This window comes from Protomyctophum parallelum, assembly GCF_964188405.1.
Source record: "Protomyctophum parallelum genome assembly, chromosome: 13".
Classification (NCBI taxonomy): Eukaryota; Metazoa; Chordata; class Actinopteri; order Myctophiformes; family Myctophidae; genus Protomyctophum; species Protomyctophum parallelum.
The window spans coordinates 3,736,477-3,754,051 of record NC_139708.1 but is presented as its reverse complement, the minus strand read 5'-3'; the positions used below and the strand labels follow the sequence as shown (position 1 = coordinate 3,754,051).

The window sequence follows — 17,575 nt, the reverse complement described above, 5'->3', positions numbered from 1 at the left end:
AATCGACAGAGCCACTGCATGGACTCTTCAGAAAGTCCCTGCATACTGTAAAGTCCCTGTATACTGTAAAGTCCCTATACTGTACAGTCCCTGTATACTGTAAAGTCCCTGTATACTGTAAAGTCCCTGTATACTGTAAAGTCCCTGTATACTGTACAGTCCCTGTATACTGTACAGTCCCTGTATACTGTAAAGTCCCTGTATACTGTACAGTCCCTGTATACTGTAAAGTCCCTGTATACTGTACAGTCCCTGTATACTGTAAAGTCCCTGTATACTGTAAAGTCCCTATACTGTAAAGTCCCTGTATACTGTAAAGTCCCTGTATACTGTAAAGTCCCTGTATACTGTACAGTCCCTGTATACTGTACAGTCCCTGTATACTGTAAAGTCCCTGTATACTGTACAGTCCCTGTATACTGTAAAGTCCCTGTATACTGTAAAGTCCCTATACTGTAAAGTCCCTGTATACTGTACAGTCCCTATACTGTAAAGTCCCTGTATACTGTAAAGTCCCTGTATACTGTACAGTCCCTGTATACTGTAAAGTCCCTGTATACTGTACAGTCCCTGTATACTGTAAAGTCCCTGTATACTGTAAAGTCCCTGTATACTGTACAGTCCCTGTATACTGTAAAGTCCCTGTATACTGTAAAGTCCCTGTATACTGTACAGTCCCTGTATACTGTACAGTCCCTGCATACTGTAAAGTCCCTGTATACTGTAAAGTCCCTGTATACTGTAAAGTCCCTATACTGTAAAGTCCCTGTATACTGTAAAGTCCCTGTATACTGTAAAGTCCCTATACTGTACAGTCCCTGTATACTGTAAAGTCCCTGTATACTGTACAGTCCCTGTATACTGTAAAGTCCCTGTATACTGTACAGTCCCTGTATACTGTAAAGTCCCTGTATACTGTAAAGTCCCTGTATACTGTACAGTCCCTGTATACTGTACAGTCCCTGCATACTGTAAAGTCCCTGTATACTGTAAAGTCCCTGTATACTGTAAAGTCCCTATACTGTAAAGTCCCTGTATACTGTAAAGTCCCTGTATACTGTAAAGTCCCTGTATACTGTAAAGTCCCTGTATACTGTACAGTCCCTGTATACTGTACAGTCCCTGTATACTGTAAAGTCCCTGTATACTGTAAAGTCCCTGTATACTGTAAAGTCCCTGTATACTGTAAAGTCCCTGTATACTGTAAAGTCCCTGTATACTGTACAGTCCCTGTATACTGTAAAGTCCCTGTATACTGTAAAGTCCTGTATACTGTAAAGTCCCTGTATACTGTACAGTCCCTGTATACTGTAAAGTCCCTGTATACTGTAAAGTCCCTATACTGTAAAGTCCCTATACTGTAAAGTCCCTGTATACTGTAAAGTCCCTGTATACTGTAAAGTCCCTGTATACTGTACAGTCCCTGTATACTGTACAGTCCCTGTATACTGTACAGTCCCTGTATACTGTAAAGTCCCTATACTGTACAGTCCCTGTATACTGTAAAGTCCCTGTATACTGTAAAGTCCCTATACTGTACAGTCCCTGTATACTGTAAAGTCCCTGTATACTGTAAAGTCCCTGTATACTGTAAAGTCCCTGTATACTGTACAGTCCCTGTATACTGTAAAGTCCCTATACTGTACAGTCCCTGTATACTGTACAGTCCCTGTATACTGTAAAGTCCCTGTATACTGTAAAGTCCCTATACTGTACAGTCCCTGTATACTGTACAGTCCCTGTATACTGTAAAGTCCCTGTATACTGTAAAGTCCCTATACTGTACAGTCCCTGTATACTGTAAAGTCCCTGTATACTGTACAGTCCCTGTATACTGTAAAGTCCCTATACTGTAAAGTCCCTATACTGTACAGTCCCTGTATACTGTAAAGTCCCTATACTGTACAGTCCCTGTATACTGTAAAGTCCCTGTATACTGTAAAGTCCCTATACTGTAAAGTCCCTGTATACTGTAAAGTCCCTGTATACTGTACAGTCCCTGTATACTGTAAAGTCCCTATACTGTAAAGTCCCTATACTGTACAGTCCCTGTATACTGTAAAGTCCCTATACTGTACAGTCCCTGTATACTGTAAAGTCCCTGTATACTGTAAAGTCCCTATACTGTAAAGTCCCTGTATACTGTAAAGTCCCTGTATACTGTAAAGTCCCTGTATACTGTAAAGTGTTGTTTAAGACTGGCTCCAACTCGACTATCTAATTTATGACATGAATCATGTAACATTTCGGCTTCGGAAAATAATTACAAAATAATTAAGGTACAAGAGTATGTGTACATATTTTAAGAGTTAAGCAGCTCGTTGTTTGGAGAAAAGGCTTTGTTTTCCCTGTGTAATGTAATGTACTTTATTGGAGAAAAGGCTTTGTTTTCCCTGTGTAATGTAATGTACTTTATTGTCTTCTTGTTTAATGTAATGTACGTTATTGTCTTCTTGTTTAATGTAATGTACGTTATTGTCTTCTTGTTTAATGTAATGTACGTTATTGTCTTCTTGTTTAATGTAATGTACGTTATTGTCTTCTTGTTTAATGTAATGTACGTTATTGTCTTCTTGTTTAATGTAATGTACGTTATTGTCTTCTTGTTTAATGTAATGTACGTTATTGTCTTCTTGTTTAATGTAATGTACGTTATTGTCTTCTTGTTTAATGTAATGTACGTTATTGTCTTCTTGTTTAATGTAATGTACGTTATTGTCTTCTTGTTTAATGTAATGTACGTTATTGTCTTCTTGTTTAATGTAATGTACGTTATTGTCTTCTTGTTTAATGTAATGTACGTTATTGTCTTCTTGTTTAATGTAATGTACGTTATTGTCTTCTTGTTTAATGTAATGTACGTTATTGTCTTCTTGTTTAATGTAATGTACGTTATTGTCTTCTTGTTTAATGTAATGTACGTTATTGTCTTCTTGTTTAATGTAATGTACGTTATTGTCTTCTTGTTTAATGTAATGTACGTTATTGTCTTCTTGTTTAATGTAATGTACGTTATTGTCTTCTTGTTTAATGTAATGTACGTTATTGTCTTCTTGTCTGCCATGTAGGGAACATCTTCGATGACGTGTCACTGTTGTGCAACACCGAGGATTGCGCAACAAGCACTCCCAGGCTGTAGAGCGATGCGAGCGGTTTTGATATCACAAATTTGACGGAGATGAATCAATCTCCGTCTCGGGCACATGACCGTACTATTACGTACTAAGTACCATGACGGACATCTACGTCATGGGCCCCGAAACCCAAACTGTTAACGATGAAACCTTGCGTTTTTGTCACGTCATGTCACACTCAAGTTTGTCACCTCGACCTCGACCTCTTCTCGCCCCCCAGGCGTCTTACTGGTAGTATGGAGGTTGTTCTGACCTGTCTGTGTGTGGCTGCGTGGCTGCGTGCCTTATGGCTGCCGGTGTAATAGTAGTGAGGTTGTTCTGACCTGTCTGTGTGTGGCTGCGTGGCGTGCCTCATGGCTGCCAGTGTAATAGTAGTGAGGTTGCTCTGACCTGTCTGTGTGCGGCTGCGTGGCGTGCCTCATGGCTGCCAGTGTAATAGTAGTGAGGTTGTTCTGACCTGTCTGTGTGCGGCTGCGTGGCGTGCCTCATGGCTGCCAGTGTAATAGTAGTGAGGTTGCTCTGACCTGTCTGTGTGAGGCTGCGTGGCTGCGTGCCTCATGGCTGCCAGTGTAATAGTAGTGAGGTTGTTCTGACCTGTCTGTGTGCGGCTGCGTGGCGTGCCTCATGGCTGCCGGTGTAATAGTAGTGAGGTTGTTCTGACCTGTCTGTGTGCGGCTGCGTGGCGTGCCTCATGGCTACCAGTGAAATAGTAGTGAGGTTGTTCTGACCTGTCTGTGTGCGGCTGCGTGGCGTGCCTCATGGCTGCCAGTGTAATAGTAGTGAGGTTGCTCTGACCTGTCTGTGTGCGGCTGCGTGGCTGCGTGCCTCATGGCTGCCAGTGTAATAGTAGTGAGGTTGTTCTGACCTGTCTGTGTGCGGCTGCGTGGCTGCGTGCCTGGCTGCCGGTGTAGTAGCGGTTGTTGGCACGCAGGGCAGAGTTCTTCAGGGAACCGTGGGAGCTGGTCGTAGAGGCACGGCTGCAGCAGTAGGAGTGGCGGAGACATTTACTGTACTCCTTGTGGACCTGGTGTTGGGGAAAAACAAAACAAGTTTTAGGTTTTTACAGCCACTCATAAATACATACGCTTTAGCCTGGCTGGCCCTGCACCGCTCTCTCTCTCTCTCTTGGTACGGCAGCAGAGAGCAGACGTCTGCTGTTACACGGGCTGCTACAGTGAAATGTACTGTACTTAATGCACTCTTATTCCCAGACCTGTCAGAAGGACATGACTCAGAAACGATCTGGATATCAATATCATAGCCTGTCTGTCAATCCATCCATCCACCCCCCCCCCCCCTCTCTGGCAGGGTTACTGTGTTAGCTGTTCTCCTATCTGTCTGTCCAACTACTTTATGCATCCATCCATCCATCCATCCATCCATCCATCCATCCATCCACTTACACTCACATTCATAATCCCATTCTCTCCATATATGCGTCAGGACTACAGTAAGTTACTGGAAAACAACAGCTTCTTCCAAGAAGTGTGACAGCATTGATGGACTCATAACCTCCTTCTCCTCCAAATACACGTACTGTACATGTACATATGCGCACACACACACACACACACACAGACACAGACACAGACACAGACACAGACACACACACACACACACACACACACACACACACACACACACACACACACACACACACACACACACACACACACACACACACACACACACACACACAGTTCTCTTTGTTTATGATGCCAAGTGCAATATAGGCTATTGGGCAAGTGGTTTATTTAAATATTTTAATATTCCAGGGTTTTTTATGGCTATGTATTATGGATGTTTTTATAACCCACTATGATGACTTGACTATATGACACACTAACAGTTTATGGCATAATGTTGCTCTGTTGATCTGTATTTTTGTTGATGCTGCTATTTGTATTAAGTAGATGCATGCAGTGGCAATAAACATCTTATCCATCCTTCCATCCATCCATCATAATAAAGGTGAAATATACATTTTAACCATTGTACCTGTCGTGTTAGTGAATAACATACGCGTGAGTCCGACTGTACATTAACGTGGATAGTATTTATTAACTCTCTCTTAACATGTAAACATCCTGTCTGTCTGTCTCTCTATCCCGAGCCCCACTCCCGCCCGGTCGCTCCCCGTGACGTCATCACCTCTCGACTCTGTAGTCTTTCCCCTCATACCACAATCACACCACATCTCCCCTTTCTAGAATCAATGGGTAGACTGCCAATGATTCCACAGACCTTGAGGATTATTCTGCCTCGTGGGTGGAAGGTCTGCTCCTATCTGAGCCTGAACCAGACAGTCAAACACACACATATAATTTAGCCTTAGCCAGAACAAATCCACTTCAAAATCAATACTCAAACATCCATCCTATACTAATACTGTGCTGTCCTCACTCTTAGGCCCTGCAACTGACTTAACACATTCACAGTACAATAAAGCAATAACACAAACATAACAATGTCAAACACATTTCTCTCTCACTTCCTTTTTTTTTTTTTAAGTCTCTGCAAAGTCCATAGTATAGAAAATTATAAGTCCAACCTAGTTGGTCTCACCACAGCTCTCCCAGACCTGGTTCTAGTAGTAGGAGAAGATGGCGGTTCTGGAAGACTCTGCTGTGGTGGTTCAGCTGAAGGTTGCTCTGGAACGCCTCCCAGGAACGGCTCTGCTACACCACGGCCACTGTGCTCAGGCGAGGATCTCATGGCGATGAGATGACGACGGTTTCGTCTGATGGTCCCGTGAGGTCCTTCCACCAGATACGATCGTGGGGTAGTGTGGCCACCGATGATCGCTCCAGCAGTTCTTTGGTCTCTGATCCATACGTTCTGTCCCGGATCGAGTGTGTTAAGGTTCTGTGCACGATGCCGCAGGTTGTAGCGTTGTGCATCCTTCGTCCTCTTCACCCCTTCTTTCAACACAACAGCTTCACGATCGGGAAGAGCAGGCTCTAGCAAGATAGGAAAGATAGGCACCGTCGTGCGGAGTCTCCTCCCCATAAGAAGCTGAGCTGGACTGTACCCATTTTCGAGAGGGGTAGCTCTGTAAGCGAGTAAGGCCATATAGGGGTCATCAGCCTTCTTCAGCAGACCCTTCACAGTCTGCACTGCGCGTTCAGCCTCAGCGTTGCCTTGGGGGTATCTTGGGCTACTGGTCACATGACGGAACCCATAGGACCCTGCGAAGGCCGCGAAGGCCGCCCCGGAGAACTGAGGTCCTCCATCCGAAATCAGGAGATCCGGAATCCCGTGACGCGAGAAGATTGACTTAAGGTGGTGGATTACGTCGTTCGATTTTGTGGAGGTCAGCAAAGCAATTTCCACATATCTTGACATGTAGTCCACGACCAGCAGATAGGTCTTGTTTCCGAGCATGAACAAGTCTGCTCCCAACTTCTCCCACGGTCGGCCTGGGTACTGCGATGGCATCAGCGGCTCCCTGTGGTTCCGTCTCTCCTTACAGCACGTCCGGCAGTTGAGAACCAACTCGTTCAGCTGCTGGCTCAGCCCGGGCCACCATACTGACTGTCGCGCTCGCTGTCTACACTTCACCACGCCTTGGTGTCCTTCGTGCAATTTGGCGAGAACTTCATTCCTCATCGTCGAAGGAATGACAAGTCTGTCTCCCTTCAGCAGGACACCCTCCTGGATTGTAAGGAACGCCTGCTCTGCCCAGTACAGTTTGAGTCCTGGTTCCTTGAAACTGTGTGCTGGCCAGCCTTCTGCACATAGTTGCATTACTCGTGCACACACACTGTCCTCCCGCAGCTGCACTCTCAGCTCTTCCAGGTAAGCAGTGCTCGCAGGTAGGTTCTCTAGTACCATATCCACATATATATTTGTATCCTCAAACAGCTCCTTGTCCGCCGACGTCCCTTCTCTCTTAACAGGAGCTCGTGACAGCGTATCAGCCGTCCACAGGTGCTTCCCCGGCACATGAGAGATAGAGTAGGAGTAGCGCATCAGACGCATCCTGAAGCGTTGGATCCGGGGGGGTAGAGCATCCAGTGCTTGAGACCCCAGAAGACTCAGGAGAGGCTTGTGGTCCGTCTCCATCTGAAAATGCGTTCCAATGAGGAAGTTGCGGAACCTCTCACAGGCCCAGGTCAGCCCCAAAGCCTCCTTTTCCACTTGCGCATATCTCTGCTCCGTTGGTGTAAGAGACCGTGACATGTAGGCTACTGGCCTCCAGTCCTCGTCCCATTTTTGGAGCAGCACTCCTCCCAATCCGTACGACGACGCATCTGCTGAGACTTTGCACTCCCTGTTGGGATCGTACATGGCTAGCACTGGTGTAGACGTCAGTGCGTCCTTTAGATCCTGAAAGGCTCTTGCCTGGTCGACGCCCCACACCCAGCAGTTCTTTTTCGACAGGAGATCTCGCAGAGGCTTGTCTCTCTGAGCCAGCTGCGGCACAAACTTCCCGAGCTGATTCAGCATCCCAAGAAAACTTCTCAACTCGGTCACAGTTGTTGGCTCCTGCATTTTCCTCACAGCTTCTGTCTTGCCCGGGTCTGGGCTGATGCCACTGGTAGAGATCACGTGGCCCAGAAAGGTCACTTCTGACTTTGACAGGTCGCACTTATCAACGTTCAAAGTGATGCCTGCCTTCTGTATCTTCTCCAGCGTAGCATGCAGGCGAGCGTCATGCTCTTCTTGTGTTCGGCCCCACACCAAGACGTCGTCCATGTGACAAACAACGCCCTCCAGACCTTCTGTGACCTCCGTCACCATGCGGTTCTGGAAGTGTTCGGGGGCGGATGCAATTCCGAAAGGTAGTCTCCTGAAATAATAGCGCCCGAAGGGTGTAATGAACGTTGTCAGCTTCATTGAATCTGCTGTTAGGGGGATTTGCCAAAACCCCATGTTTGCATCCAGCTTACTGAAGATCCTGGCACCGGCCAGCATCCCCAGCGTTTCCTCCACTGACGGCATTATGAACTTCTCCCTACATACTGACTCGTTGAGTTTGGTGAGATCGACACATATGCGTACAGCACCTGTCTTCTTGGGCACCACCACGATGCCAGCGCACCAGTCCGTCGGCTCCTCAATTCTGCTTATAACCTGAAGTTGTTCCATGCGGGACAGTTCTTGCTTGACTCTGTCCATTAGAGGCAATGGAATCCTCCTAGGTGTTTTTAGTGAGAACGGTTCGGCCTCTGGCCTCAGCTTGATGGCATATGGCTGCCGCACCTCTCCGAGCCCAGTGCATAATTTTGGGTAGTTCTCCTTTAATGTCTCCATAGTGACACTGTCTAGGCGTGCAACAAGCCCCAGCCTACAGCTCACAGATCTTCCCAGCAAGGCAGTATGCACATGACGAGCGATGTATACATCCTCCAGCTCTTCCTTCTCACCTCTCCTCAGTAGCAGCCTGGCGACGCCCACCACGTCGAGTGGACTCCTTCCCGGTCCCAAGAGTGGTCTTGTTGCTTTTTTGAGTATAGGTGGATTGTCCCCATATGTGTCTTGGAACACAGTGTGAGGCAACACTGTGACATCGGCACCCGTATCAATTTTGAACCTCACATTACTCTCATGAATGTCAATGTTGACCATCCACGGGTCACCATCTGCCGTGACGCCATCTGCCGTGACGCTGCCGAGGAAGATTTCCTCCTCATCCTCATCCTCTTCAACCTCGTGCACATGTCTGGACCTACATGCACGTTTGAAATGTCCCTTCCTCCCACATGCATGACATTTCACTTCAGCAGCAGGACAATCACGTTTTGGATGGGATGGAAAACTCCCACATTGAGCACACTGTGACTGTGCACCCTTGTCTGTGTTGTACTGAGTACTGTTTGGCCTGCTTGTCTGGCTACTAGCATAGTGAGGTTTGTTTTTAGCAGTCTTGAAGTTGCTCTTGAACACTCTGTCAACGGATCTAGCCTCACCTGCTTCTGGTCTGGTGGTGTCCCCTCGCAAAGACCGCTGCTGCTGTTTCACCTCCTCACTCTGCCGAGCCATTCTTATGGCTTTATCCAAAGTTAGATCCGCGTCCAACTGCATGCGTTCTGACAGCCCCTTGTCTTGCAGTCCGACAACAATTCTGTCTCTGATTAGTTCATTGTGCAACACGCCATAGTTACAATGCTCTGCCAACGCATATAGTGTAGTGACAAATGAATCAACACTCTCCCCTTCTCTCTGGTTTCTGATGTTAAACTGAGCACGCTCATAAATCACATTTTTCTTTACCACAAAGAAGCCTTGAAATCCTTCCCGCACTCCTTGGTATGTGACTCTTTGAGCGTCCGTCAGAGTCAGCCCACGGAGAATATCATCCGCCTCATCTCCCATGCAATAAATCAATGTGTTTACTTGATTGTCCTCAGAACTTGCATCAAGGTTACTTGCCAGGCGAAATCTCTCAAATCTCCGGATCCATTTGTCCCACTCTTTCGGCCGCGAAAAGTCAAAGGAATCCGGTGGCTGGATATTGAACGTCGCGCACGGTCCCACGGCGACTCTCGGTGCAGCCACTGCCGCCGCCCCGCCGGCCGCGCCTCCGTCCCCGGCAATCATAACTTCCTTCACTCCCCGACTTTCTTTACTTCTGGCTTCGTGTATAACGACTTTCTCCACTCCACATCAACTACAGGACTTCTGACACCATGTCGTGTTAGTGAATAACATACGCGTGAGTCCGACTGTACATTAACGTGGATAGTATTTATTAACTCTCTCTTAACATGTAAACATCCTGTCTGTCTGTCTCTCTATCCCGAGCCCCACTCCCGCCCGGTCGCTCCCCGTGACGTCATCACCTCTCGACTCTGTAGTCTTTCCCCTCATACCACAATCACACCACAGTACCCTTCACTTGTATTTCATCCCTATATTCATTAATTGGTGTGAACCAGTAAATTAATTCATTCATTCGGGTTAGGGTTAGGGTTAGGGTTAGGGTTAGGGTTAGGGTTAGGGTTAGGGTTAGGGTTAGGGTTAGGGTTAGGGTTAGGGTTATTCATTGCGAGCCAGTAAATCTATCCATCCATCCATCCTTCATACAGTATACTGTACCTTCTTCTGCAGAGCACAGTGGAAGATGAAGATGAACATGCCCTGGAAGGCGTTGAAGGTGGTGAAGAGGTAGGCCATGATGACCGTGTTCTCGTTGATGAAGAGGAGGCCGAAGGCCCAGGTCAGACCCAGGAGGAAGAGGAGGGCGATGGCGCCCAGTGCCCACGACCTGAGGGGAGACACAACGGCTTCATTTCACCTCTCAAGTTCGCCAACACCGGCTGTTATTGTTGTTATTAACTCAGTGGTTCCCATTCCCAGCCTCGGAGACACGGTTGCTTTAGTGTACACAGTACAGTATGTGTGCGTCGCGTCGTGAGACTGTAGATCGTCCGTTTTCTAAAACAGCGACGCCATCGTGGCAGGTTGAAAGTGGTGGATGAAAGTACGTTTATGATTATTGTGCAACAAGTCATGTTTAAAATGTTGTACTACATCCAAACAGGCAATAGTAATAATCTTTATTGTCTTTATTGTCCTGGAGGATATTCATCTTCACAGGTCTGTTCAAACACCCACAACAAAACACCACAGCACAGAGAAACATAACACGAAGACAACACAAACACATGAGGTCCCCACTGTATACAAGCATCCTATCGGCGGGCGGGGCAGTTTGTTTAATGCCGCGATGGCTGAGGGGGACAAAACTCTAAAGCGATACAGAGGATGTCATTTGATATTGAAAGTGCTAACCGTGCCTTATTGTTCATTATTACCTTATTGTTCTTCCACCGTACAAATAGGGAAAGCCTTCCGATATGTCTATGTATATTGTGTAATCTGTAATGTACGTATTGTATACTTTCGATTGTATACTGTATACTGTTACCTTCTTAGCTTACGCATGTTTCATGATAAATGCTTTTATGTGATGTATTCCCATGCTTTTTGTTCTTGCTTAAATGTAAATCGCTCTGGATTAAGAGCGTCTGCTAAAGGCCTAAATTGTAAATTGTATACTTTTATGAATCTGTGCTCCAAACCATGTGATCATGGTCGTGAGTTAAATAAATGATGATGATGAGAAAGTGTGGATGCAGGAAGTCCGATGATTCTGTTTGCGGGCAGTATGGTGTAGAAACATGCGGACAACAGTACAACAGAACAGGTTGAATCACACCGCTATGTGATCTATGGTGTAGGGCCCAGACCGCAGGTTGGGTAAACACCTATTTAACTCCCTATAGACCACCTAGAAACTGAATCAATGTTGGGAGCATGATGGATGTCGCTTCACTGGGATTGCAGTGGCTCTTGGCGTGACTCCAACAAGCTGCAGTTAACAAGTGAACTCGACTTGATTGCACCTCACATGAAATTGCATTTCGCTTCTTGTATACCTGGCCGTGTGTGTGTGTGTGTGTGTGTGTGTGTGTGTGTGTGTGTGTGTGTGTGTGTGTGTGTGTGTGTGTTTGTGTGACAAACTCACTTGATGTTATCCAGGCGGCTGGAGTCGGGTTTGAGCGCAGAGGAGTTGCGGATCATCTTGTGCAGCGTGATCATGAGGAACACCAGGTTGAGCTGAGAACACGGAGGAGGAACACGCTGAGTCAATCTGCTGCAGGGAACAACGCTTACCGAGACCAACTTTCAACTATTTTTTTTTTTTTTTATATATTTTTTTGCGGCTTACGCCTTTTATTGATTTTTGAAGGGACAGACAGTAGGCTGACAGGAAACGGGAGAGAGATGGGGGGATGACATGCAGTAAAGGCCGTGTCGGGTCCGGGAGTCGAACCCGCGGCACACTGCGACTGGATTACCAGTCCGGTGCCCAGACCGTTACGCTACGGCCTGGGCCCAACTTTCAACTATTAACCCATTCTGACCTGAGATCAGATTCATACGACGTTTCCACTGGACACACACTGGTCTGATTAACCCATTCTGACCTGAGATCAGATTCTAAAAATGTCAGTCGTTCTTCGATTTTTCAAAAAATAGCAGACCTACAAGCTCGTATCGCGCCACTCGGTGGCGCGATACGAGCTTGTAGATCTGCTATTTTTCAATAGCTAAAGCATAACATGATGCCAACAAACACCAAAATGGGTTCCCGGTCGGAATGAGTTAACTTGTTTATTACCATTCATGTGAATTTTCCCAATGTCGATTCCTGCCGCTGACGTGAATGGCGTGAATTTGGGGTTTATAATTATTAATCCAGAATAGCCTCTTTTCTTTCTACCGTAAAGTACTAGCATTCTACGTTGCTATAGGCAATGCTCGGCTTGGTGTATTTGACTGTAACAAGATGGCCACTGCATAGACCGCTGTAATGGTCGCGGTCGTAAAGTATCGATCGGCAGATAGGGATGTCCCGATCACGTTTTTTTTGCTCCTGATCCAATTAGATTTTGAGTATCTGTCGATACCGATTTTTTCGATCCGATATTTATACTTTTAAATGACACTTATGCCATATCATAATAGTACAATATCCAAATTCACAGACAATATCCAGTCGAATATCATGATATGGATATAATATTGAAACTAGGGATGTCCAGATGATTTCTTTTTTTTCTCCGATTCCGATCATTTGAAAATGACGTGATCGACCTCGACTTTCGATCACGTGAACGCATCGGGACAACCCTATCGGCAGGTTAGTAATGTCCAATAGCAACTTCCGTTTCACCCGGATGAATTTAAAAATAAAACATCCGGCTTTATTCCTCGGCAGGGAAGGGACTATGACTGAGCAAGATATCACAGCAGCACGCATCGTAGGATCCCGAGTGTTCGTTTAACTCGGAGAACGTATACCTTAATGTAACCACACGGACCCAGTAAGGCTATAAGGAGTTACAAACGCCTGAATTAACAGGACTTCCATGTGTGAAGTGACTGAGAGGCATAACAGTGTCTGAGTGCAGCGCTAATACCATGATGACAAACGACACGGGTCCGATGAAGCTCCAGATGAAGTAGTTATCCACTCTCAGCCAGCATCTAGGACGAGACGGAGGATGAGAGAGAGAGAGTTACACACACACACTCATGCACGCAGAATTCACGTGCACAAACTCACACATGCACGCGCGCACACAAACACACTACGTATTCCCCAGTCCCGGTGGATTATCTCATGGAAGCTAATCATCAGGCTTTGGTTAAGTGTGCTCTGAAAAGCCAGCAGTCCACGGGGAGGCGCGGGGAGCCCGCGCTCACACTATACGCCCCGTATCCATATATTACATTTCCTGCTGAGGGAATAGCATAATCCTGCTTCTCTCTCAATCTGCAGGTGCAAAAAAGGCCCGGGCTTTCACACGTACGCTTTCTTGGTCCCATAGCTCCGGTAGTCAATGGCCGCCGAGATGCCCACCACCAGCGCGGGGAAGCAGTAGCCGCACAGGTAGTAATACTTCTTGCGGGAATACTCGCTCTCAAACACCTCCACCAGCATGAGGTAGAGCTGCACCCCCTCCAGACACATCCAGGAGAAGGCAGCCAGGAAGAAGAAGTGCAGGAGGCCGGCAAAGATGGGACAGGCGATCTGATAGAGAGACCCCGAGAGAGGGAGAGAGAGGACAGAGATAGAATGAGCAGGAAGAACACAGAGGGAAAATAGAACAGTAGGAAAAACGGGGAGGAGGAGGAGGAGGAGGTGGAAAGGTGTAAAGATGTACAGTAAGTGGAAAAAAGAAGAAACCAGAAAGGACAGAATAGTGGATTTCCCATGCCAAAACGTTTTGGCCTTAGGGCACATGTAAATATTTAACACCAGCCTCAGGACACACAACCAGGCTTAATAACCCCCCCCCCCCCCCCCCCCCCCGACCGTTGAGTCCTGGTAATTGACCCATTGTCAGCCTTCTGATTGGTCCCTAAGCAGCAGGCTCTTTTGTCCATGTGGAATTTGCTAAAATGCTTAAAAACATAATTTATGCCCAGTGACTGTACTGTACTGTACTGTACTATACTGTACTATACTGCACCTGAGATGTTCCTTTTTAATGAGACCAAGTTTAAAATAAGTTTTGAACACACTGAATATCCATACGAAGCAACTGAAAAACCCCTTATTCCGATGGTAGGCCTATAGTGGACGGAGAGAAAGGATTTTTGTCCAACCAAGAAACGGCAACCAATGGCCGCGAAGAGGGGCACAGCCACGGGGGCGGGACTTATGACAAAGGGTCAGTTATATGAGACGAGAGGGGGAGCAGCTCACGTGGTACTGGGTCTTGTCGATGCCGATGAGGAAGAGCAGCTCCGCGATGAAGAGGTTGATGCAGAGGTTCTTGTGGATGGTGTTGCGGTCGGTCTGCAGGCCGCGCAGGAAGCAGAAGGTGGAGATGCAGATGGCCAGACACACCAGGGAGATGACGATGCCCACCCACGTGATGACGAACAGGATGAGCTCGTGCATCCGCCCGGGGTACTGAGGAGGAGGGACACACAACAAGTATGACTACTGTACAAGTACATTTTCTCAACTGCTGTATTATATTAGCCTGGCTCCTCCAGCCCCTGAGTCGCTATAGCCACAGCCATTCAATGTTGCGGGGGCCCAGGCGGCTGGCGTACCCATCTGGGCACCTTGGCTGGTAATCCAGCCTGGCAGTGTGCCGCGGCCCGCGGGTTCGACTCCCGATCCTGACGGCCTTTACTGCATGTCACCAACCCCCAATCTCTCTCCCCATTTCCTGTCAGCCTACTGTCACCCTATCCCTCTATAAAAGAATAAATAAATAAAGGCGAAAGCCACAAAAATGATCTAAGAAAAAATGTTCTGGGAGATTCGGGTCTGGTGACTCTATGGCAGCCTACGGCTACGGCCAATCAGCGCGTCTCAACTCGATGGCGTCAAGTTAACAAACATGGTTGCCCCCACTGCGGCCGTATCGATCTGGCTATTAAATCGCCCTATATAGATCGTTTCTTTACAGAAAGGACAGGTTTTTAGAAACATCATCATCCAACATATTTACCGTTTGTTTACATGCTATTAGCGCTCGTTGAGCGTGTTTGTTTGGTTAGCAACCGGGTTAGCCACATTGACAACGACGTCATCTGCTTTTTTACTATTTTGATTGGTTGTTGTGAACCAATCGCCGAAGACTGGAGCTTTGGCAACGCCCATCCCAGAAACTGCTGCCGTGGGGCTTTCAGTGTGAATAATGAAGTGAAGCGAAATTAAATAAGTGTCAGGCTACTTAAGTATATGGTTTTGAGGTGATTTTTTGCTTTACTGGAGTATGTAATAAATGAGTACTTTCTACTTTTGGAAGTTTTGGTACATTTTCATACTAATGCTTTTGTACTTTCACTCAAGTACATTTTTGAATTCCAGACTTTTACTTGCAGTGTTGGTACTTCTTAAACCACTGGAAACATGCACAGGGGCAGGTGGGAGAGAGAGAGAGGGATGGAGAAAGAGGGAGAGAGAGGGATGGAGAGAGAGGGAGAGAGAGAGAGAGAGAGAGAGAGAGAGAGAGAGAGAGAGAGAGAGAGAGAGAGAGAGAGAGAGAGAGAGGGAGAGAAAGAGGCCACAAGACCAGTGGAGACGAGGGCGGATCAGAAGACGAGAGGAGAGTGAAGGGAGAGACAGAGAAGTAACAGAAGGCATAAAGAGATAAGAAGCAGGATGGTTGCGGAAACAATAGGAGGGAGGGATCAGCGAGATAGAATGGAGGGACGGTGGGGCGGGCAGGCAGGCAGGCCGGGGGTTTGAGAAGGAACAAGATTGCTTCACTTAATATTTGTAAATATATGCAGGAGCGCTAAAGTGCGGAGACAAGAGACAAGACGTGTTGGAAAAATAACATGACATTCAGATTCAAGTGAATGTCAGCGGGAGTAGCAGGACATGAGTGTGTGAGCGCCGCACCTCGCAGAGTGTCGGGAAGAGAGAGCGATACTTCAACACAAATAGCAAGACACGGGGTATATTGTGTGTGATGCGTGCGCCTGTGCACGTGTGCGTGTTTGAGTGTGGGTGCATGTACACGTTTTTGTGCGGATGAGTGTGAATAAATAATATTTATTCACACTCATCCGCACAAAAAAATATATTATTATATTATTATTAAAATTATATTATTACCATTCACAGGAATGCATCTCGTCTGCAATGACACAGGGCTGCATTTTAACCACTTTCACCCTGGCTTGGATCCCTATTTTATGCATATCATTAAAGGTGAAAATGATCAGAAATGCATCATGATGCAACACACTGCAGAGCTGCATGGCTCCCCCGTGGCGTGCAGGCACCAACATTTCAGCTGTAATGCAGTGGTTTTCATGTCAAGGACCCCCAAATTGACACTAATTAGCCTGCGGACCCCCATTTGAAAAGATATGCCAGGGACCCCGGTCATAAAGAGATTTTTACGGTTCTAACAGTGATTTTTAACCCGTTTAATTTCAAGGACCCCCAGTTTAGAAAAATACAAAAAATACAAATAAAGGGAAGCTCTGCACACTCAGATCTGCTGCACAATCAATGTATTTATTTAGCAAGCTTTCGGTCTACTGACCTTCTTCAGGCATGATCAAAAAGTGACATAGGACAGAATATATGTTCATCACTTGATTGGATGATTGATCACACCTATGTCAAAACAAGTCAATTAGAATGATAGCTCATGGGAGTTGTAGTTCTCAGTGAACTACAAGAGAAAACATCACAAGGAAGAAATATTATACAATTAATTACAAATTAAGTAAACTAAAAACAAAAAAACTAAAGATAATAATGCAATCAAATGTGACCAGATTTGACTGAGAGCCTGCCATCGCGCAAATTCCAACTTTTTTTTTTTTTTTTTTAAGATATTTTTTTGCGGCTTACGCCTTTTATTGATTTTTTAAGGGACAGATAGTAGGCTGACAGGAAACGGGAGAGAGATGGGGGGATGACATGCGGTAAAGGCCGTGTCGGGTTCGGGAGTCGAACCCGCGGCACACCGCGACTGGATCACCAGTCCGGTGCCCAGACCGTTACGCTACGGCCTGGGCCCAACTTTTCTTTTTAATGAGTTAATAGCACAGGCAGACTCATCACATACTAGAGCATGTCTGAAATAAGTGTCAGAGCTGAAAATATGTAAATATGAAATAAATGCTTGAACATGTAGCTAGGTGTAATGTTAGAGACCACAGAAGTGAACCTTTCAAGCCTGTTTCCTCAACTCGCTGTTTTCTGCAAGACGTTACTCTATAAGCCATAATGTCCAAAACTGGTGGGTCAAACTGAACAACCAATATGTCAATCTGAAGCTATGATTCCCTGCTTTCATATGACATGAAAAAACGAAAATTCAAAAAAATCCAATGGCAGTCTCTCATTCACGGTGGGTCACAAATGCAAACATCAGGCACATAGCCATCATAAAGCAAAGAGCAAATGTATAATCTTTTGTCATCTGTTTATAGAACAACAC

At 46.2% G+C, this 17,575-nt stretch overlaps 1 protein-coding gene across 1 annotated transcript in view; it reads right to left on the bottom strand.

Annotated features, from left to right (window-relative positions):
* Nucleotides 1-17,575, bottom strand: part of adgrl1a (adhesion G protein-coupled receptor L1a) — a gene marked incomplete at its 5' end in the record, with an annotated part of 105,459 nt that overhangs the window by 12,549 nt on the left and 75,335 nt on the right. The window contains 6 exon segments of the mRNA XM_083780474.1: nt 4,000-4,158; nt 10,176-10,344; nt 11,608-11,699; nt 13,067-13,133; nt 13,460-13,680; nt 14,359-14,568. Coding sequence (XP_083636600.1) covers nt 4,000-4,158; nt 10,176-10,344; nt 11,608-11,699; nt 13,067-13,133; nt 13,460-13,680; nt 14,359-14,568 — 918 coding nt within the window.